Below are 22,758 nucleotides of genomic sequence, written 5' to 3'. Positions count from 1 at the left end.
TCCCAGACCTCACCCGGGGAGGTGGGCGGGCTGCTTTGCCCCTTGCAATTCCACATCCTATTCAATTCAGATTGCATGCTGAACTCCACCTTGAAACTTTACACAGTCGTACTCTGTGGGGATGGACAGACCTTTCTGAAGAACAGCTGGCTTTCAAAAAAAATGGCCCCCGTGACGTGGAGGAGGGAGGTGAATCATTTAAAAACCAATACACCTCTCCTTCCGAGAGGGCCAGGGGACCGTGCCTCTCAGCCCACTGTCTGCGGCATGCATTCATTCTATTCTGTGTTGTGTATTTTCGCTCACTAGGAGAAAGGCCTATGGAAGCCCTGGGGCTCATCTATAGGGAGGCAACAGCTGGTGTGAGCTAAGGCACTGTGCATGCTCACTCCGGATTCCAGAAACTGCAGACACTCCTGTATCTGCCACAGGGACAAATGGGAGAGAGAGAGAGACGCAGGCTCTAGCTCACCCCTCCTCGTGGCTTCATTTTCCCATGTGGAAAGCAGAGTGTGTGAAGCCCGTATTTCTCAGAGACATGAGGTAAGCAGGGAAGAGATGAAACGCCAAGACGCCATACATTTTGTGTGTGTGTGTGTGTGTGTGTGTGACTGTGACAGAGACAGAGACAGAGAGAGGGACAGATAGGGACAGACAGACAGGAAGGGAGTGAGATGAGAAGCATCAGTTCTTTGTTGCGGCACCTTAGTTGTTCATTGATTGCTTTCTCAGATGTGCCTTGACCAGAGGGCTGCAGCAGAGCGAGTGACCCCTTGCTCAAGCCAGTGACCTTGGGCTCAAACCAGCAACCTCGGGTTCAAGCTGGGTGAGCTGTGCTCAAACCAGATGAGCCCGTGCTCAAGCTGGCGACCTTGGGGTTCGAACCTGGGTCCCCCGCGTCCCAGTCCGATGCTCTATCCACTGCATATATTCTTAATTGCAATGCTGCTTTAGAAATATGAGGCATTGTTATTATTGCTGTTCCCACCACATTAAATTCTTAACTGCGTGTGTCACCTTTGGGGATTCTCCACAGCTTCTTTTAAATCCTGAGATATGGGAGTGTCGATACGGATGGAAGATACATTTTATCTTTTTTTTTTTTTTTTAGAAAAAAACATCAATTTCCCGGCTTGTCCTCTGAAAATTCCAAGACACAATGACTGACCCAGTAGCAAAGAGAATTACTGGTGCCTGGCTTGTGGCCTTGAAATACTATTTCTCATTAAAAGGAATCAGAGATCCTTGAAGAATTGGCCAGAGCAAGAAATGAACAAGATGAGACCAGGGCCATTTTATCATACCCGAGAGAAAGGGGGGAGTAAAATTCTCCTGGGGTCACGTGGAAAGAATTTGGGAGTCGGCTTGGAAAGGTTTCCGCAGACTAAAGAAGGCACAATTTGGCCAGTAGTGAAGATAAGAACTTCAATGGATTGAAATGTATTAGAGACATTTTAGTTTATGAGTTCCTAATGGTATCTGAAAAAAAAAAAACAACCACATTAATTTGCCACCCTTAGAGGATGTTAAAAAAAACCAACTTACTATACTGAAAACTAGTAAATAAAGGGAATCAGGCATAAATCCTTTCTTTCTTATTGAAAATGCACCTCAAATAACCAAGCAGTTAAAGGGAAAGTATCTCTATATCAAAGTATTTGAGCTAATAAGTAAAGAAGCAATGATACAATTAAAATATCACTTTGCAATTCCTCATAACCTAATGGACCCAGGGAATAAGCATCACTGGCTGCTAAAATCGCTACAAGGCAGACCAGCTGACATTAGGTCTATTGAGTAGTGTCTGTTTAACATTAAAAAAAAAAAAGACACAAAACCAAACCAAAGATAAAATGTCTAGGCATAATTTTAAATAAGGAGGTGAAAGATGTACACACTAAAAACTATAAAGCTGATGAAAGAAACTGAAGAAGACACAAGTAAATGGAAAGATTATTCCATGCTCATGGATTAGAAGAATTAATATTGATAAACTGTCCCTACTTCCCAAAACAATCAATACATTCAATGCAAGCCCTATCAAAATAGCAAAGGCATTTTTTACAGAACTTGAACAAACAATCCCCAAATTTGTATAGAACCAGAAAAGACCATGACAAATCAAAGGAATTTTGAGAAAAAAGAACAGAGCTGGGGGCGTCATGCTCCCTGATTTCAAACGTGACCACAAAGTTATAGTCATCAAAACGCTATGGTATTGGCATAAAAACAGACACATAGGTCGATGGAACAAAATGCAGACCTCGGAAATAAAGTCATGCATATATATATGGTGAATCAATTAACAACAAAGCAGCCAAGACTATACAATGGGATAGGGCAGTCTCGTCAATAAATGGTGCTGGAAAACTGGGAGGCCACATGCAAAACAATGAAACCGGATCACTATCTTACACTGTACACAAAAATTAACTCAAAAAAGACCGAAGACTTGAATATGAACCCAAAACAGTAAACCTCCTAGGTCAAAACACAGGCGGTAAGATCCTTGACAGGAATACGGGAGATGAGTTTTTGGTTTTGACCATAAGCAAAGGCAACAAAAGGGAAAAAAAAATCAACAAGTGGAACTACATTTAACTAAAAAGCTGCCACTCAGCAAAGAACATCATTATTAACAAAACAAAAAGGCAACCGACCGAATGGGAGAAAACATTTGCGATCATATATCTGATAAGCGGGTTAAGGGCCAAAATATATAAAGAACTCATATAACTCAATAGCAACAAACAAACAAACAAACAAACAAAAAACCCCCAAAAAAGAATGGGCAGAGGATCTGAATTGAGATTTCCCAAAGAAAATATAGAAAAGGCCAACAGGAACATGGAAAAGTGCTCAACATCACTAATCATCAAGACAATGCAAGTCAAAACCAGAATGAAGTATCACCCCACACCTGTTAGAATGGCTAGTCTCAAAAAGATAAAAAAACAACAAGTGTTGTACTAGTTAGTTGTACTACTATATATTTGTGACAACATGGATGGACCTTCTGGCAAAGTACCTGCCCACCCCCCACCCATCACCCCCCAGCCCCGTCCCATCTGCACAGTGGGGGTCACGGCAGTGCTTGCTGGAGAGGGTTACTGAGACGTTGCCCAAGACAAAGGATTTACCACACGCTCTGCACAACGGCCATGCCTGACAAACACTAGCTGCCCTCGATGGTGAAAATTTCTGAGTTTGCTGGTTTCTTAGTTTAGTAACCTACTCCAGAACTTGAAATCACAAGCCTTTCACTAAAACAAAAACGAAACGCAAAAGACAACACCAGAATCTGGATTTCAATGAACTTTCCAGAGAACTTTCTACAAGCAGGAAACTAAGCAGGGTACGTGCAGTGGACTTGACAGCTCTCAACTCTTCAAAGACTGACAACCATGGGGCACTTCTCTTAGGGTGGTCTTCTGTAAGTAGGGGGGTCATGTGACCCCCTCAAAGGCAATGTCGGAACCACAGCATATGGGTTTAGCTCCCCTGGTTCCATTTTCTGGTTCTCACCATGGATTCTCTACCAGGTGCAAGTGCTCGCTCTGGGACGTGACCACCTCTCACATGTCTCGAATATTCTATTTGTCCACTACATTCTAGCCTCACTTGGCCTCCTCTTGGTCCTTCACAAACACCTCACTCTCCTCTGTCTTTCAGCCATAAAAAGAATATTCTTTTTCTTGATCTCCACTGGCCTCCTTCTTGTCATTCAAGTCCCTGCTTACACATCACCCAATGAGGAGCCTTTCCCGAACACCTTCAATGAAAGGCATTCTGGGCCCTGGCCGGTTGGCTCAGTGGTAGAGCGTTGGTCTGGCATGCAGAAGTCCCGGGTTCGATTCCCGGCCAGGGCACACAGGAGAAGCGCCCATTTGCTTCTCCACCCCTCCCCCTCTCCTTCCTCTCTGTCTCTCTCTTCCCCTCCCGCAGCCGAGGCTCCATGGGAGCAAAGATGGCCCGGGCGCTGGGGATGGCTCCTTGGCCTCTGCCCCAGGTGCTAGAGTGGCTCTAGTTGCAACAGAGCGACGCCCAGGAGGGGCAGAGCATCGCCCCCTGGTGGGCAGAGCGTCGCCCCCTGGTGGGCGTGCCGGGTGGATCCCGGTCGGGCGCATGCAGGAGTCTGTCTGACTGTCTCTCCCCGTTTCCAGCTTCAGAAAAATACACACACACAAAAAAGAAAGGCATTCTGGTACATATCACTCCTCCCAGGATCCATCATCACCTGTTTTTATCTTCATGTTAGCCCTTCTCACTGCTCGATGTATTTTCTTGTCCAGTCTGTGTTTATGATCTCGACCCCCCACCAGAACAGAAGGCCCATGGAAGAGGACTCTTGTCCCATGGACTACGGCACTTCTATCTACTAGAATAGCACTCGGCACAGATCAGGAACTCCATACACACTGGTGGAAGTGATGCAGGATGGCATCCAAGAATCAACAGGGGGACTGAAACCAAAACATACCCACAGCGTCGGAGAGTCCGTACACCCTCTGGCCGTAGGCGTCGGTCTTGTCCCAGATGAAGGTGTAGGCCAGGTTGGACGAGGCCTGGAAGGCCTTCTGGAAGAGGTGTCCCTCGACAGCCACCATCAGGTGCACCTTGATGAGGTTCAGGGGCACCGTGGACTGGGTCATGGTGATCTTCAACAGCGACTTGTAGCCTGCGGTCCTGGAGCTCAGGTAGCGAAGCTTCACGTTGGAACCAGGGAGCTCAATTTCTTCATGAAGAACCTGGAAAGAAACACACCCGTGTGCACGCGCACTGCCTCAGAGGCCTCCCCCGAGAGTCGCGCCCAACGCGGGGCGCAAGGGCCACTTCCCAAAGCTGAGGTCAGAAAAAAACTAAAACTAAAAACAAAACCGAAACTGTATCGTACACCATGGAGCCAAGGGGCCGAGGTTATGATTTTTGGATTAATAATTATTCTTGGTCACTGTTGTGTGTCTTTTTGAAAACCACAGGGTTGGCAAAAGATGTAAGGAAGAACAGCAGGCTTTATTGCTCGCTGCGTGCAAGGAGGCGGCGAGAGGCTGTAATTATATGAACCCGTACCTTCCAGTGACAATCGTATAAAGCCACGGGGAGGCAACAATGTAATATGCCCTCTGTTGTAGTGCCGATGTAGATCATTAACGCGCCTCTTATCATGTCTCTCTGTGACTAACAGGAATAAAAAGCAATTTGCAGGTAGGTGGGTTGCACGTGTGAATACTGTTTTTATTTTATTCAAAGCTCTGGTGACTGCCCAAGTCTTGGGCGACTCTCCAGAAGCATCGAGAATGTCCAGGGGGAGGTTTGGCTTTCTCGTCAGCGGCTACAGGTGCTATTGTGTTCCTGCTTTTTGTTTCTCCCCCTCCTACTGGTTTCTGGGCCACCCAAGGAGAGGGGCGGTGGCGGTGGTGGTGGTGGGGCTTTTGGCCAGCCAGGCTTGGCCAAGGCGATGAAGAGAGTCTAACCCTGGTTCCTGCCGCTCCTACCTGGGTCTCGGGCACGATGGGGTTCCGCCCCGGGGCGGCGCTGAAGAAGGTGGACAGCGGGGAGGAGATGATGATGGGGTCTGGCCGGACGAAGCCACTGAGGTCACAGCTGGGGATGGAGTTCTCCTCCGTCTTCATCACCAGGGTGTCCATGGCGTAGAAGCTATTCCACGGCAGCCACACGGTGCGCTCCTGGCTCATGAACGGGGCTCGCTCGAAGTGCAGGGTCAAGGAGGCGCCCCCGTTGGCGATCAGGTCAAACCTGGAGAGGAAGGAGGTAAGTGAGCGGGTGAGCTCACCCGGGGAAACAAGCCAGGTACTCTGACCTCCGCACCTGCGGGTGGGGGGGGAGGGGCAGAGCATGCAGAAGTCACCCCCCACCCCCCGCAGGTTGCTTCCCCTATGAAATGGGAATCATGATAGCGACCAAACAGAGAGGCCAAGAGAATGAAACAGAATGCTGCGTGCAGAGCAGGGGCGAGCAAACCAGGCCCATCAGCTAAATCTGGCCCATCACCTGTTTTTGGTATAAAAAGTTTTATTGGAATCCAGACACTCCCATTCTTCCACTTATTTTCTTGAGACATTTTGTTGTGCTACAATGGCAGAGCCGAATAGTTGTAAATATTTACTACTTGGCCCTTTCTAGGAAAAGTTTCCTTACCGCTGATGTAAAGGTGTTAGCATCGTGCTAGAATAATAAATAGTGGGGCTATAATGATATGGTGTGAGGACACGGCAGGGGACTCACTAAAGCTTTCTTCTCATCTGCCTGTGCTGTTTCGGTTTTTTGTTTGTTTCACAGACTCTTCATTTTTCTGAGATGCAATTGGCATATAGCATTATGTTGGTTTTAGGTGTACAATATGATTTGATATTTATACATGTTGCTATCACCCTCACACAGAATTACGGAAGTTTGTTCCTCTTTCTGTTTTTTATTTTTTTAAGTAAGAGGAGGGGAGATAGTGAGGCAGACACGTACATGTGTCCCAACTGGGATCCACCTGATAACCCCAGTCTGGGGATGATGCTTAAATCAACTGAACTACTTTTAGTGCCTGAGGCTGACTTGCTCGAATCAACCGAGCTATCCCCAGTGCCAGGGGCCCATGCTCTAATCAATGAAGCCGCTGGCTGTGGGACGAGAAAAGGGAGAGAAGGGGGAGAGGGAGGGAAAGAGAAAAAAAAGCGGATGGTTGCTTCTCCTGTGTTCCCTGACAGGAATCAAACTCAGGACATTCATACACCGGGCCGATGCTCTATCCACTGAGCCAACCAGCCAGGGCTGTTTTTTCCTTATGATGAAAACTTTTACAATCTCTTAGCCACTTCCTTAGCAATGACCCTCTGAGCAACATTCAAACATACACCACAGTATTATTAAGTATTCTAGTCAGCACTCTCTACACGACAGCCCCAGGACATTTTTCTCTTCTAATTGAATGTTTGTGCTTTTTGACTCCTCCCACCGGGGTCTCCACCCTTTGAGGGCAGTGGTGCCACCGGCTTCATTTTAGAATCCGCAGCAGCCCACAGAATTCCTGAGTCGGACCCACAGGCTTCCCCCAGTTGTGGTAACACCTTTGGTGCTTCTTAACAGACACACGATGAATGCACACAGGAATACTGAGATAAATAACGGAGCATGCACAGCACAGAAATTTGTTTATTACATTAATTGGTGTATATACAGGGGTAGGCACAAGTTGGCTAGCAGTAAGAACAAATAACACGAGAATAAATAAAGAATAGGAGAATAACCTCTTGCGTTTCGCATACTTGCAATTGTAAGCCTACTTTTGCCCACCCCCGCATTTGTTTTTGGGGCGTGCATGGTGCTGGGGACGGTTTTGCAGAGGACACAGAGGGGCGTCGGATGTTCTGGAGGGAAGTCGTTTCTAGCTGGTGAGATAGAATCTCGTCGTCAGCGTCAGCGGCACACATCCACGGCTACACAGCAGGCGGCGGGGCTGCTCAGGGCACCCCCAAGCCCATCCCGCTCCTTCTGTGGCTCTGCCACCCAAACAAGCCGCACAATCACCGATCCGGCGGCTCGGATGGATGAGCTGGGAAGTGGATTTGGGCCGTAATCAGTCAGGAAGCAGCCGAGAGAGATGGGGTGGCATAACGTGGGGACAGACAGCAGGCCAGGGACTCAGAAATGTCCTCTTGTGTCGTCACAGGACACAAGACTCTGCAAGGCAAGAGGGCTGGGTTCTGAGAATGAACAAGGGCCCCCGTTGCTCAGGGTAGCACACAGTCCTCGGGCTTTAAAATAGTTAGACGGGGCTGCAGACACGCGTGAGTGAGAGATCAGAAAGTAGTGAATACTCAGTGGCCAGGACATGGAAACAACCAAAAAGCCCTTCAACAGAAGACTGGATAAAGAAGATGTGGCACATATACACTATGGAATACTACTCAGCCATAAGAAATGATGACATCGGATCATTTACAACAACATGGTGGGATCTTGATAACATTATACGAAGTGAAATAGGTAAATCAGAAAAAACCAAGAACTGTATTATTCCATACATAGGTGGGACATAAAAACGAGACTGAGAGACATTGATAAGAGTGTGGTGGTTACGGGAGGGGGGGGGCGGGGAGGGAGAGGAAAAGGCGGAGGGGGAGGGGCACAAAGAAAACTAGATAGAAGGTGACAGAGGACAATCTGACTTTGGGTGATGGGTATGCAACATAATTGATTAACAAGATAACCTGGACATGTTTTCTTTGAACATATGTACCCTGATTTATTGATGTCACCCTAGTAAAATTAATTAAAAAAAAATAAAAAAAGAAAGTAGTGAATACTGAGGATTTGATGTGAAACACCGATGTCTCCTGTGGGTTTCCCGGGTGGGAGCAGGAGGACAGGGCTCCCGTGGGCTGAGACCACCTGCGCGAGGCTAACTGAGGACAATCGAGAATAAGACCGGACTCGGACACCAGAGAAAGGCAAGAATCACAGTTCGTATCGACATGACGCGTTTATGATTTTCCAGACTCTAGTTTGATAGAAAAAGGGTTGCATCCGATTGAGAGCAACAGTCTCTTCTTCAATTTGGAACAGAATGTAATAGTTTGTGTGTGTGTGTGTGTGTTTCAGCCCAGGGTGGGTAAGTGCTTTCCCCTTCCCCTAGATTTCTTTCATTCTTCTCTTTTTCTTTAAATTTCAACTCCCTGCCCAATGGATGAAGAAAATGACAGCACTTTCATCTTGGTGGGGGGGCTGCCTGGGTGCGGGTTTCTAATCAGAAGATGACGGGGAAGGGTGGCCTCCGTCACACAGCGGGGTGACAGCTAAATGTATTTAATTAGATTGTGCTGATTACACCCCACCTCCTCAAAACCGGAGTGAAAACAGCGCAACCGCTGAAGCCACAGACGCAAGCAGAAGGGGCTCACCACAGGACACGATGTGGTGCGGGTCCTTGTCACCTTGCACTGTCTTTGATTTGAAACAGGAGTGAGCTTCCAAGTGCTTTCTTTTCTTTCTAGAATCTACTCCAACCCCGCCCCCAACACACACACACACATACACTCTCTCTCTCTCTCTCTCTCACTCGCCTGACATGAGAAATGGAGGAGATGACCGTTGGCTGCCTTGTATAGGTTGACTATTCTATTTATTTTTATTTTTGATACTCTACCAATAAGTAAAAACAAAAACAAAAAATCCACCCGGTGGGGGATCCTCAGCAGGGGTCTGGCCTGGTGGGCATTCCAGTCTGCAACGGGAAGCCACGTGGTTCTAAGCCAACAGCACCCTCTGTCTCTTTGCACCCCAAGTCCCGAGCAGGTAGAGCCCCACGGAGTACTTACGTGCCGTCTTGGCGGGTGATGGTGTAGCCGTATTTTGGGTACTTGACAAAGGACACGTTCACACCAACCAGGGGTGTCCCGTCTGTAGTCACTACTTGGCCTCGGATGAGAGAAACCAAGCTGAGAGGAAAAGAAACACATCTCTGAGCCACAGGTGGGAGAGCAAGGGGACAGGGGGTCGAGTCCCCTCCGTTTCTTTATGGCCACTGTTACCCCCCCCCCCCCAAGTCCTCATCTGGTCCCTCAGAGAAGGAGAAGGCTTTCAACATTAACTTCCGGCTACAAAGAGGTGTGGCCCAGAGGATATCTCAATGTTCGCTTTCCTGGACGAGCAGAACCAGTAACGTGGGGTGAAACCCGGGGGTAGCCCTTCCACTCAGGCGGCTGGGCACTGGGGGCCCCTGGAATGTTCTCTCTCCCTTGGCCTCACTTCATTTTTATTTTTATTTATTTATTTTTGGGGTATTTTTCTGAAGTGAGAAGTGGGGAGGCAGAGAGACAGAGTCCCTCATGCTCCCGACTGGGATCTACTCGGCATGCCCACCAGGGGGTGATGCTCTGCCCATCTGGGGCATCGCTCTGCTACAACCAGAGCCATTCTAGAGCCTGAGGCGGAGGCCATGGAGCCATCCTCAGTGCCTGGGCCAACTTTGCTCCAGTGGAACCTTGGCTGCAGGAGGGGAAGAGAGAGACAGAGAAAAGAGAGGGGGAAGGGTGGAGAAGCAGATGGGCGCTTCTGTGTGCCCTGACTGGGAATCGAACCCAGGACTTCCACAAGCTGGGCTGACGCTCTACCACTGAGCCAACCGGCCAGGGTAGCCTGGCTTCATTTTCAGACGTCATGCGACTTTTGCTTGGCCCAAGCTCCAGGCCGCCCCTCATCACTCATGCCTGTCCCTTAGCCCGCCATGGGCAGTATCCTTCTCGGGCGAGAGCACCCCCATCTGGCTGCTTACCTTTCTCATCTTTGGAGGAAGGCAACGCCTGCCTTCTCCTCCAGGCTGGGAAGTCAAAGGGGCGGAGGGGAGCACACAGACATTGATAATGAGGCTGGGGTGTTTCTATACATTATTATTTGCTGCCCTTGAAGGGCAAAGATTTCTCACAATCCATGCCTGCCCGAGGAAAAGAAAACAGTGGAGATATATATATATTTTTTTCTGGTAGCACTATCTTGGATTCTGGCTTCCATGTCACTGTGTATTTCTCTCCTATCAAATTTCTGCTATCTTGACAGCAGGGGAGGTGGCAGAAATCCCACTCAACTTGTTTCCACTGTCAGAGAACGCTTCCCTCTCTCCAGATGACAGTAAGTAACTAGAACTTTCCCAAGAAGGCCCATAACCCGACCAGTTGCTTCTGGGAAATCCCACAAAGCCACAGAGACGCCACAGTATTCTATTCAAAGCCCATGGGAGTGGGGAATTCACATGCCTCCTCCCACCTGGAGCCTCTTTTTTTTTTTTTTTTTTTTGCATTTTTCTGAAGCTGGAAACAGGGAGAGACAGTCAGACAGACTCCCGCATGCGTCCGACCAGGATCTACCCAGCACGCCCACCATGGGGCGACGCTCTGCCCACCAGGGGGCGATGCTCTGCCCCTCCGGGGCGTCGTTCTGTTGCGACCCTCCTGGGCGTTGCCATGTTGCGACCAGAGCCACTCTAGCGCCTGGGGCAGAGGCCACAGAGCCATCCCCAGCGCCCGGGCCATCTTTGCTCCAATGGAGCCTTGGCTGTGGGAGGGGAAGAGAGAGACAGAGAGAGGAAGGTGCGGCGGAGGGGTGGAGAAGCAAATGGGCTCTTCTCCTATGTGCCCTGGCCGGGAATCGAACCCGGGTCCTCCGCACGCTAGAGCCTCTTGATCTCACGGAGAAACAGGTGAACAAGAAGTCCCACCCCTGCACGGAGCCCCAGCCCACCAGGCGGTTCTGCAGCTGTACTGCTGGCCTTCAAGCCGCTGGGCGACTCGGCCAAGGCAGCGAGGTTTCCCAGGTTCCTGGGAATGTGCCCAGGCTCTGGACTAGGTAATCAAGCTGACCCGTGCTTTGCCAGGTTCCTGTCCAAACGGGCTTAGTTTTTGGAATGCACTCAATCCTGCAAGCCCAGGTGACCCCCAAATTGGAGGGATGCCCTTCTCTGAGCACCTCTCTTTTTTATTAGCAATACCCCCAACTGTTCAACCCCAACCCTTGGGTCATCTCAGGAGGGTTCAGACCCGTCTCACTGACAGCCCTAATTGTCTGCTCCTGGCTGCCTCACAAATGAATCTCATTTTAAGCTGGTTCCAACCACAATGCCAGAGCCTTTGGAAAGTGGGAAACTAATTTATGCAAATAATTCTTTTGTTCAAATTGCGTTTCCTCATCTTATCGCAGACGAAGATTTCTCTCAGTTCTTCCCAGACACAATTTTAAAATCAGTGATGTGTGTTGATGACCGCCAGGTACAAAGTACTTGCAACGAGAAAACAAAATAAGGGGTTTCCGCCTTCCTTCCTTTTCTATACAACTGTTCGTTCTTTTAAATCACTCTGGTAGCACGAGACTTTGCAGAGAGCAACAGGAATAAAAGTGGCTGGGTTGCCCATGATTTCTACCCCCTTATTTTTCTAATTCTTCTTTGCTCCTGGTCCCCTCTCATTTCTAGGCAGTTGATTTGCAGAAAAAGATTCAGCTAAGACACGCTATCAGTACATTTCTATTTATGATTATTGATGTGTAACAATTATCACATTATCTAGATAGTGAGATCTGCTCTATAAATTATAGTGGTGGAGTCAAGGCATTCTAGTTATTTTTGTACGCCATTATCTAGGGGAAATGCCTTCTTAGAAGTCTCGAATTAAGTATTTAAAATTTTTTTTTTTTTTTTTTTTTTTACTCTAGTTTTGTTCTTCATTATTTGCCAGAGAAAAACACCCTGAAATTCACATGCTTGGTGAACTTCAACCTATGTCTGGAAGTAACATCTTTTGTGTCTGAGTTATGCGGCCGCCATGCCAACATGCCGGAGCGTGGGCTCATTTGGGAGGGAGCTTTCTTGACAGCAAAGTTTTTTTTGCCCAGATCTCTGGGGCTGGCCCACCAAATACTCTGGGGTCCCTGCCTGCTGTCTGGCATCTTTGCTCCTGGCGTCTTCTGGAAGTGGTGACTACTGATGAAGAAGATAAGATGAAATTGTAAGGGAAATTGCGGAAAGAGTGTGACAAGGAGCACATCAGGAAATGACTAGATTTAGGGTGGAAATAGTGAGATGTTAACAGAGGCTGACTGATTGAAACAGAGCACGGGACTTCGAAAGGTGCATTTGCAGTTTAAGCAAACTACACGCAAACTGTACCGAAATGCTTCTGGCCTAATGCAAGGACCAGCCATGGGTCTCTGGCAGTAGGAAGTATGTTCATAATTCAAAGGGAACATCCCTCCAGAATCCTTGTCCTAGAACTAGGATTTTAACAAGCAGAGGAAAATACATTTTTTTGGTCAGAGATTTGTGGTTTCTTTTCTTTCTTTCTTTTTTTTATTTTTTATTGAGGGGTTCCTCTATTAAAATCATATATGGTATATTCTACACATATTATTCTAATTTCACCAAACAAGAAAATGAAGTTTATTAGGTGAAATAACTCGCCTAATAATTTGACACAATTCGGGGGTGGGGTGTGGGGGTGGGGGGAAGGCACGGTTGGGCTGAAACAGAAGAGGCCGGAGATTACTTTTTTCTTTTCTGTTTTCTTTGGAGCAATACCAGAAAGAAGAGAGGCTCAAGTGGCTGGCCCAAGGTGACCCTGTTCAGAACCCTCGTATTCAAAGCACTGCCAGGAGCTGAAGTTGCACAACTTTCCAGAGGCTTCTAAGGGGTTGTTGAGTTACCTGGCTCTTCCATTACTCACCACCTCCCCATCCCACCCTGTCCAGGGAGGGGCGGAGTCCGAGTCGTGGCCTGACCATGTCTCCTCCCCGAAGTCTAACGAGGGGGGAGCTCCAAGAGAATCGCGTGCAATGGTAGGGGCTCTTGTAAGAAGTGAGGCCTGGTTAAGCAGCATACTTCCCGAGCCGCTCCTGGGGCTACCCAGAATCATGCCAGGAGAGAGAGAACTGAGAGAGAGAGGGCATGCCAGGGGCCCTGGACCACCCTGCTCAAGTTCCTAGTTCCCAGAGGTTTTGGGAAAGAGGTCCCAGCCTGGAGACAGGATGCGGAGCCCGCAGGAAGATCACGCCTGCCATCCTCACATCCGCAGGCACCTACGGTATCTTGGCCCCGACCGACCGACTGACCGAGACTGAGCTCAGTGATGCGCAGGGAGACCATAAGAAGACCCTTGTGTCTCCTCTCCTTCTCCTCACGCTCAGAACCAGAGACAGTGTCGAGCGGGGAGGAGGGGGGACGGCAGGTGTCTCAGAGCCAGCCCTTCCCCTTGCTCTCTCGTCGGCGGGTCCACTTTGAACTTGTCCTGGGGGAGGGAGGGGCCAACTCGACTACAGTTTGCTCCTAGAATTTTCCTAAGCTTCAACTTCGCAACTGAGAGCAAAAACAAACTCAAGAGAATGCCCCCCCCCCCCGCCTTGGCCCCACACCACCATTTTGGAATGAGAGGTACAAATGCCCTGATTGACATAATGCCTTGCACAAAGTAGGCAATTAGCAGACACAATTGATGGGGTTGCCGTGAGGATTAGAGATGATCTACATAAGGTGTCTGGCTCATTATAGGCGCTCAATAAATTCTACCGATTGCCATCACCTTGACTCTAAGATGTCTGCATAAGTTATGCTATCAAGGTACCACTCCACTGAATGAAATATTTCAGCAACGACCAAACAAAAGCCATGTGGAGGTATTATAAAGGGAGATTAAAAAAACAACAACAATAATATCCTAACATAATAGATCATAAAAATGATCTAACACCCAGGGAATCAACAGGTGTCTCCAGCAGGTCTTTGTGGCCCAATCCTACAGAGAGACCAGAACTCTGCTCCGGAGACCGACCCGGACCACACACAGAGGAGATGGCCGTCTGTGAACCGGCCCCCGAGAGCACCCCCTTCCAGGCCAATGGGGCCCACAGAGGAACCAGGGCACCCTGTCCTGCTCCCCCGGGAGGGAGCGCAGAGACCGCAGGAGCCGGCAAGGATGGAGCACGCCTACCTGCTGTTGAAGGGGCTGTCTCCAGGGATGATGTGGGTGCTGTCTTTGCCTGCCAAGAGCTTGATGCGGTCGTAGAAGGACTTCACGGCGGGCGAGTCCGTCTGGCCCTGCTGAATGATGTCCAGGGGGTCCCGGGACCCCCGGCACAGCAGGCTGTTCTGACAGGCCGACTGCAGGCAGCAGTCGGGGTCCAGGCAGTCGACCAGGCCATCTGGAAGGACAGAGGCAGAGCCAGCGTCAGTGGACCTCCTGGCCCAGAGCCGCTTGGAGACGCTGACACCTTCGTCCCGAGGACCACCGGCCTTTCCCGGAGGCCTGACGCGGCAGGTGTCACACAGCGATCCCAGTGTAACTCCAACGTAAGGAAGACTGAAAGTAAAACACTGAAAGGAAATGAATGAAAATGTTGACAAATGGTTATCTCCAGGGAATAGATGAGTGCGTCTCTCTTTATTTTTCTTTCCTGGAATTTCTACTTTTTCTGTGATAAGCAGGTATCTGTCGAGCGGTTGGGAATAAAAACATATACTTTACTTTAAAACAACACAGTACAACAATCTACCCTTAGCCAGTTCCCAGGGTCCTGTGCAAATGGGGGCACAAGTAATCAACATGCATCTCTCCTCAATGGAGGAGAGCATTCCGCCCCTGCCCCTCGAAGCCAGTGTGGGCTCTGCTGACCAGCTGGAGAGCCAGGTGCGGTGAGCCTTACATTCGCCAGGAAAGGTGAAGAAGTGGCTTTGGCTCGGGCACCCCGAAATTAAGCCATGAGTTTACCCAATTGCTTCTGGTGCTACCTTACCGCATACCTGCAGGACTCGGAACATCCTGATTATCTTGCTCGGATTCCCACCCCTTTATCCCTCTCCTGGGCTGATTCCTAATTTGCTCGTCTACCATTCAACAAATGTTTGAGTGCCATCCACGTTCTGGAAATAACACAGGGAACAAAGAACAAAGGATGATGGCGTCTGTCCTTAAGGAGCTGACAATACTATGGGGGAAACACAGATGACGTATCCTTCAAGACCCATGCTAGGTGTGGCCTCCTCCTCCAGGAAGCCTTCCTGATGATGTCCCTGGCTCGGCTAGGTATTCCTGTTCTGTGTATCCCCGAAGCAGAGATTCTCAGGAATGGTTCTGCATCAAACTCCTGTGAGGACCCAGGGCCTCCCCCAGGACTCCCCAGCTGCAGTCTCCAGGAGCCGGTCCTGGGACCTGCATTTCAATCATCATTCTTACATGATTCTAATACACAGTCAATTTCAGAAAGTGTTGTTAATGCCAACTTCCTTGTATTGGAATTAATTATCTCTGTACGCGTGTCTTTCTGCCTGGAAAACAACTCTCGGAAGAGAAGAACAGTGTCTTATTCATTTCTACATTCATGCCTCACTTAGTGTCAACCACAGAATTGGGCACGGAACAAATGTTTGTTGAATGACTATATGACTGTTTCCCATTCTTCACTTGTTCGTTAATGCTGAGGATGGGGATCTTTAGGGCAGTGTATGCTCCTTGAGAACGAATTAGTTGGCCAACCCTTGTTCATTCTTCTGAGAATGGACTGAACACAGTGGAGGAGCTCGGGGAAATAGCCTGCTTGCACCTCTCAGATTAGATATCAAAGCATTTTTGGGCCATAATCAGCATCACAGAGACACGCACTCAAACCTTGGGCTGTGACTGGACAAATATTTGTCCTGGAACTCTGAATCAGAGGCCTGGCTGTGTGCTTTAAATTGACGACAGTGTAATTTTTTTTGGCATTACCTTTCTTGTTTGGTTCTGCGAACAAAATCGAAATATGAAATTGCACCAAAGTTCCACTGTAATTTCGCAATTAATGTACAATTATTTTAATGCATTACTTTCTTTTTAGCAAACAAACGAATTAGGAGGTCGCGTGTGGCGCTCGGCTTTCGACGCTAAAACCCGCCTCTCGTTCTGCACACGGGTGGGCGGATGAATGCCGCTCCTGCGCCTCCTCCCACAAGTAAGAGCCACGGAATTTCCCAGCAATGCCCGTGCGACGCGGGAGGGGGAGCCGGCACGCGCGCTTGGCGTCTAGAGACTTTCAAAGTCGAGGCTCTGAACATCACAGCCCGATGTGCTGGCTGAGTCGGGAGCCCCCGGGAGCCCCGCGAATCTCACACCCACAAAACACACTGCAGGATTTTAGCAGCAGCAGCCGCCGCCGCTGGGTAAGGCTCAGCTCCTGGTTCAGACCCACCGGTCAGCGGATCCCAGAGCCCCTGACAGAATAAAAAAATACATAGAAAGTCAGTGTTCTCTGACTTTAACTAACATCATCCTCCATGGACCGCCTTCTCTAGACAGAAGGCATCTACCATGGAGTGCCTGCTTCGGATTAAAAAATACCCCGCGGAGCTAGTGGTCAGGGAGCGCATCATTCCGCGGCTGCCCAAACATCTCTGGTGAGAAGACAACTACTGTCATTACGGCTATAGCTTTCTCTAAGGCCACCCGCCTCTTCCCATGAGGAGTCCCATCCGTCTTCCGGCTCCTTTCCCTCCTGAAGTGGGGCACGTACCCCCCGGAAACACCCCCTCCATAGAACCAGATTGAGGACCTCAGCGGGCTCAGATAATAGCCTAAGACAAGGTTTCCCTATTAAGCACGAAACATCCTCCTCCCCCAGCCCCTCCACCCCCAAGTCTGCCCCTTATTCTGGACTCGGGAGCATTTCAAAAGCACGGACTTCCAATTCCCCTGCTGTTTTGTTGATTTGTATTCTGGGCTTTTTTTATTCAAAGGCCTGTCTAGCAAGAGATGTCCTACAAACACATGGGCAACAGCAAATGGCAAAAGCAAAAAAAGAAAAAAGAAAGAAAAGAGAGAGAGAGAGAGAGAGAGAGAGAGAAAGCATATGTCATGTTCTCGTATGTATGTACATCTACCCGCTCCAGGGATGGCACGTTTAGGCTTCTATCCGTTATTAGGCGTGAGCATACGTGATGCCTGCGATGACCTCATCATGTTGCGTGATTACACGCTGCCACTGCCGCACACTTTCAGGCGACACTGTGAACTTTAAATTGGCACTCCAGGCTCCCAGTGGCCTGTCAGTCATGAGCATCGCATCTTTATGCCAGCAAGCCCCTCGCGTGGCGTCTGATACGGCAATCCTCAGTAAATTACCCTGTCACTGACAATCGCACAGTTATCTTGCAAACAATCAAGCAGGCAATCAAACTGCTCGGAATTGCCAGTTCAGGACCCGAGAGGCTGCCGGCATCTCCATTCAACCGGGGCGGGAGAGCGGTACGGCCCTCCTACGATGTTGGGTGGTTATTTATCCACCTCCTTATGTGTTCCCCTGGTTGCTTTTGCGTCCCCCCCCCCCCGCCATAGTGAGGGTGGTGAGAGGGGTCTGCAGTGTCCTCAAAAAGGGCCTGATTCTGATTCTGATTCAGCAGTTACGGGAGAGTGACCCAGGAGTGCTGGGTCTACGCGACGTGTCCTCATTACTTCGCTCTGTGTGATGTGGCCACGAGACTTATCTGGGTGCTTTCTGCCAGAACTCCTGCTACCTCACAGCGCTGGCCGCATGCCACACGCAGACGTCGTGCGCTAATTGTCGTGGCCATTGCAGAGAGGCGGGCGGGGAGAAACTTTCTGGGAAAGGTAGAGAAGGCACATTCTTTTCATTGCTTTTGATAAAGAAAATCAGAGAGAATCTTCTACCAGAGTTCCGGCACACGGAGCAGAATCAGGTTTGTGCTAGATTGAATCCTTTGAATTAGAATTCCCAAGGTAAAAAGAAAAAAAAAAAAAGTCCACACAGCATCAGAGGAAAGAGCCTGGCCTGTGGAATCAGGGTTTGAAGCTCATCTCTAGCCCCTGGCTGTATGAGCTGAGAAAGATAATCAACCATGTTGCACCTTGATTTCTTTGCCTTTAAAGCTGAGCTATAATGGTGCATGTAGCATTGGGTTATGTGATGGGGAAGAGAAGAATTGCTATATATAATATCAGTCTGATAGATAGTATGTATTCAATGAACTGTAGGCATTACAGTAACTAGAAACTCCCTGCAAGTTTTTAACTCTCTAGTTTTTAAAAACTGGATGCAAAAATAAATAAAATTAATAATTCCTTATTTGAGTCATTTACTGGTATGTGCTTGGTAGGTTGAATCTTTGCAAGAATGCTGTTTCGAGGCAGTGATAAGTTAATAATAATTGACAGCGATAATCAGTGCTATAGATTGAACAGGATTTGTATTTTTGATTTAAATCCTCATGGCAATCTTACAAAGAAGAATATGGTAACCCTTAAGTTGCAGACTGTGGACCAGGGTATCTAGATGTGAATATCATATCGGCGACTACTGACCAGCTGACCTCAGACAATGAACTACTCTGTGCCTCAGTTTCCTCATTTGCAACATGAGGAAGGAGATGACGATGTTATAAAGTGCTGCAGGGAGGATTAAATCAGATATTATATATATAGTGCATGGGACAGCGCCTGTTACGTGAGTACTCAGTGATTGTCTGTTATTCCCATTATCACAATATCACCCAACCCACAGAGCTGAACACTGAGTGTCAAAGAAGCTGAAAAAGTTATCCAAGTGGCTAAGTAGCAGCTTCGGATAAAAAGCAGGAAAAGCAACCACTGAGATCATCACCCTTTGTCTTCTTTATCAGAACAAGGAGATGTTTGCTTCCCAAAGAGTTGGAAGGCAGGACAGCGGAGATGCGTCAACTGTGTGAGGTGGCCATGAGATGTAACCACTCTGGAAGACATGTCTACTGGGAAAGAACATGGCTGGTTGGAGTGGGCATCTGGAAAGGGCTCAAGGTGAGAAACAAGGAGCCCGGGAATTCATCCCCCGCAAGGCAGGCTGCTCAGGACCATCCTGTCGAGCGGGGAGCGTCAGTGGTTTACCGCCGGCACAGGTGGCACTGACCTGGGATGGCTCCAGGTTTGCGTCAGCCGTGTGTTTCCAGCTTCTGCCTCGTTTGCTCGATTTTTTTTGGAGCTCCTAAGTATTCAAGAGATTTACCCTCAAAGCCTTAACTGAACACTTGCTAGTAAAGTTGTGCTTCGAGGGCGTGGGGAGGAGGCCCACTGGTAAGTGGGGAGGCCGCAGAGAAGCCCCGTGAATGTCTGGCTAGTTCCGAGTTGGCAGAAACGTGCACACCGTTTCCGTCCGGGAAGGTCGCCCGAGTCCTTGCATCATTCTCACAGGGAGGGGAGGAGGGGCTCTAGGAATGAAAGGGTGTTTATTTCGTTTATTTTCCTCTTTGATCTTTGTAAACTGTGCAGCTTATGGAGAATTCTGATGGAAGGATTCTGTTCAATTTTTCCTGCCTTTTGTTCCCTGTAGCTTGGTATGCAAGCGACTCCCTCTTCAACCTGCACGAACTCTCCGGCTTTCTCGGGTATTAAAGGCTTCAGCGAAACATCTAAATGTACTTTTCTCAGTTTCATTTCATGACAGGGTGGCACAAATTGATGCCAACAATTCAGTTTGGTGCCATAGAGAGCTCTGCTAGGGTGTGCACACAGCACCAGGCTGGGAACCGGTCAGCAGCTCAGATTTAAAAAGTAAGCCCTGCTATTTCTAGACCATGGTCTGATAGGAGGCCACACCAACCATCAAATCTACCTTCCCTAGTCATTGGGCCAAGAGGCTACAGAGTGGATTGGTTAAAATGTGGGCTTTACAGAGCACTTACTGCTCCTTTTACAGGATGTCCAAGACCAGGCAGTTAATCAATAGCAGTAGAAAGTTAGAAATTGTAGCCACCTCTATGGGGAGGCACTGGATGGGAAAGAATATACGGAAACTATGTTGGTGGTAGGAATATTCTAGATCTTCATTTCATTCCCATGACTACACAGGTGAATCTACATATAAAAATTCATCAAGATGCGTATTGAAGATTAGGTACTTTATGTATTTGCCAACAGACAGACTTTAGGCAAGATATTAACCTCTCTGTGCTCTGTCTTACTCATTTACAAAGTGGCTATGATGATGATGATGATGATGATGTGGTGGTGGTGGTGGTTGTGATGATGGTGGTGGTGGTGGTGATGATGGTGGTGGTGATGGTGGTGATGGTGATGGTGGTGGCGGTGGTGGTGGTGGTGGTGGAGGTGGTGATGGTGGTGATGGAGGTGATGGTGGTGGTGGTAGTGGTGGTGGTGATGATGGTGATGGTGGTGATGGTGACGGTGATGGTGGTGACGGTGATGGTAGTGATGGTGGTGGTGGTAGTGGTGGTGGTAGTAGTGAATGTGATGATAGTGATGGTGGTGATGGTGATGGTGGTGGTGATGGTGATGGTGGTGATGGCAGTGATGGTGACAGTGATGGTGGTGATGGTGACAGTGATGGTGGTGATGGTGATGGTAGTGATGGTGATGGTGGTGGTGATGGTGGTGACGGTGATGGTAGTGGTGGTGGTGGTGGTGATGGTGATGGCGTTGGCAGTAGTGATGGTGGTGGTGATGGTGGCAGCGATGATGATGGTGGTGGTGGTGGTGATGGTGGTTATGGTTATGTTTATGATAGTTACGATGGTTGTGATGGTGATGATTATAGTAATCCTTCACAGAGACCCTGGAAGGATGAACTAAAATAATACACATAAATGTACCTAGAACAGTGTGAGCACCTAGTAACCTGACAAGGGCCTTTGAGTCGTTTCTATGTCTTTCCTTCTTTCGAGTCTCTTTGGCATCATGTAGGTTTATTCAGCACACAGAGTGAGGCGCATGTCAAATTTTCTCATTTCCCTGTGAAAAATACAGGGCATCCAGGCGATGCACCCTGTGAGTACTAGGGCCACCTTCGCGATCGGTTAATGACAGGGAATGTAGACAGCGAATGAAGCAGTCGGGAGATGGGAGGTGGCAACAAGCTGGGGCAAGAAGGGAGGTCCTGGTGCTGCTCGCCCTCTGGGATGGAGTGAAGCAGGGGCGCTGAGGGAGGAGGCCCCGGGTGCTGCTCGCCCTCTGGGATGGAGTGAAGCAGGGGCGCTGAGGGAGGAGGCCCTGGTGCTGCTCGCCCTCTGGGATGGAGATGAAGCAGGGGCGCTGAGGGTGGAGGCCCCGGGTGCTGCTCGCCCTCTGGGATGGAGTGAAGCAGGGGCGCTGAGGGAGGAGGCCCTGGTGCTGCTCGCCCTCTGGGATGGAGATGAAGCAGGGGCGCTGAGGGAGGAGGCCCCGGGTGCTGCTCGCCCTCTGGGATGGAGATGAAGCAGGGGCACTGAGGGTGGAGGCCCCGGGTGCTGCTCGCCCTCTGGGATGGAGATGAAGCAGGGGCACTGAGGGTGGAGACCCCGGGTGCTGCTCGCCCTCTGGGATGGAGATGAAGCAGGGGCACTGAGGGCGGAGACCCCGGGTGCTGCTCGCCCTCTGGGATGGAGATGAAGCAGGGGCACTGAGGGTGGAGGCCCTGGTGCTGCTCGCCCTCTGGGATGGAGATGAAGCAGGGGCGCTGAGGGCGGAGACCCCGGGTGCTGCTCGCCCTCTGGGATGGAGATGAAGCAGGGGCACTGAGGGTGGAGGCCCTGGTGCTGCTCGCCCTCTGGGATGGAGATGAAGCAGGGGCGCTGAGGGTGGAGGCCCCGGGTGCTGCTCGCCCTCCGGGATGGAGATGAAGCAGGGGCGCTGAGGGCTGGAGCGAACACTTCACTCTGCTGGCTGGCAAGGGCCAAAGGCTCCTGAGTTTTAGCCAGAGACATAAAGGGCTTTTGGGTAAAAAGAAATAGGCCCTGGCTGGTTGGCTCAGCGGTAGAGCATCGGCCTGGCGTGCGGGGGACCCGGGTTCGATCCCCGGCCAGGGCACATAGGAGAAGCGCCCATTTGCTTCTCCACCCCCCCCCCTTTCCTCTCTGTCTCTCTCTTCCCCTCCCGCAGCCGAGGCTCCATTGGAGCAAAGATGGCCCGGGCGCTGGGGATGGCTCCTTGGCCTCTGCCCCAGGTGCTAGAGTGGCTCTGGTCGTGGCAGAGCGATGCCCCGGAGGGGCAGAGCATCTCCCCCTGGTGGGCAGAGCGTCGCCCCTGGTGGGTGTGCCGGGTGGATCCCGGTTGGGTGCATGCGGGAGTCTGTCTGACTGTCTCTCCCCGTTTCTAGCTTCAGAAAAAAAAAAAAAAAAAGAAATATGGCAGCTGTACGGTTTGTTTTGCCTCGAGAGTTATTTTAAGGTAAGCTCTTGAGACACCAGGCCCAATGTGTGTGGGGCCCTTGATGAACACTCTTTTGCCAGGCCTCTCTCGTTATAAACCATTTGGA

General features: G+C 49.6%; 1 protein-coding gene across 3 annotated transcripts in view; it reads right to left on the bottom strand.

The window, feature by feature from the left end:
* Positions 1-22,758, bottom strand: part of TENM2 (teneurin transmembrane protein 2) — a 1,124,432-nt gene that overhangs the window by 58,908 nt on the left and 1,042,766 nt on the right. For all 3 annotated transcript variants that reach the window (XM_066344467.1, XM_066344468.1, XM_066344469.1), the window contains 4 exons: positions 14,481-14,691; positions 9,330-9,449; positions 5,496-5,757; positions 4,481-4,748 (listed from right to left, as the gene is read on the bottom strand). In XM_066344467.1, the coding sequence (XP_066200564.1) occupies positions 4,481-4,748; positions 5,496-5,757; positions 9,330-9,449; positions 14,481-14,691 (861 nt within the window). The remainder of the gene's footprint in view (positions 1-4,480; positions 4,749-5,495; positions 5,758-9,329; positions 9,450-14,480; positions 14,692-22,758) is intronic.

Source organism: Saccopteryx leptura, chromosome 6 (assembly GCF_036850995.1).
Source record: "Saccopteryx leptura isolate mSacLep1 chromosome 6, mSacLep1_pri_phased_curated, whole genome shotgun sequence".
Taxonomy (NCBI): Eukaryota; Metazoa; Chordata; class Mammalia; order Chiroptera; family Emballonuridae; genus Saccopteryx; species Saccopteryx leptura.
The sequence above is the reverse complement of the archived record's forward strand: the minus strand, read 5'-3'. Positions and strand labels throughout refer to the sequence as shown.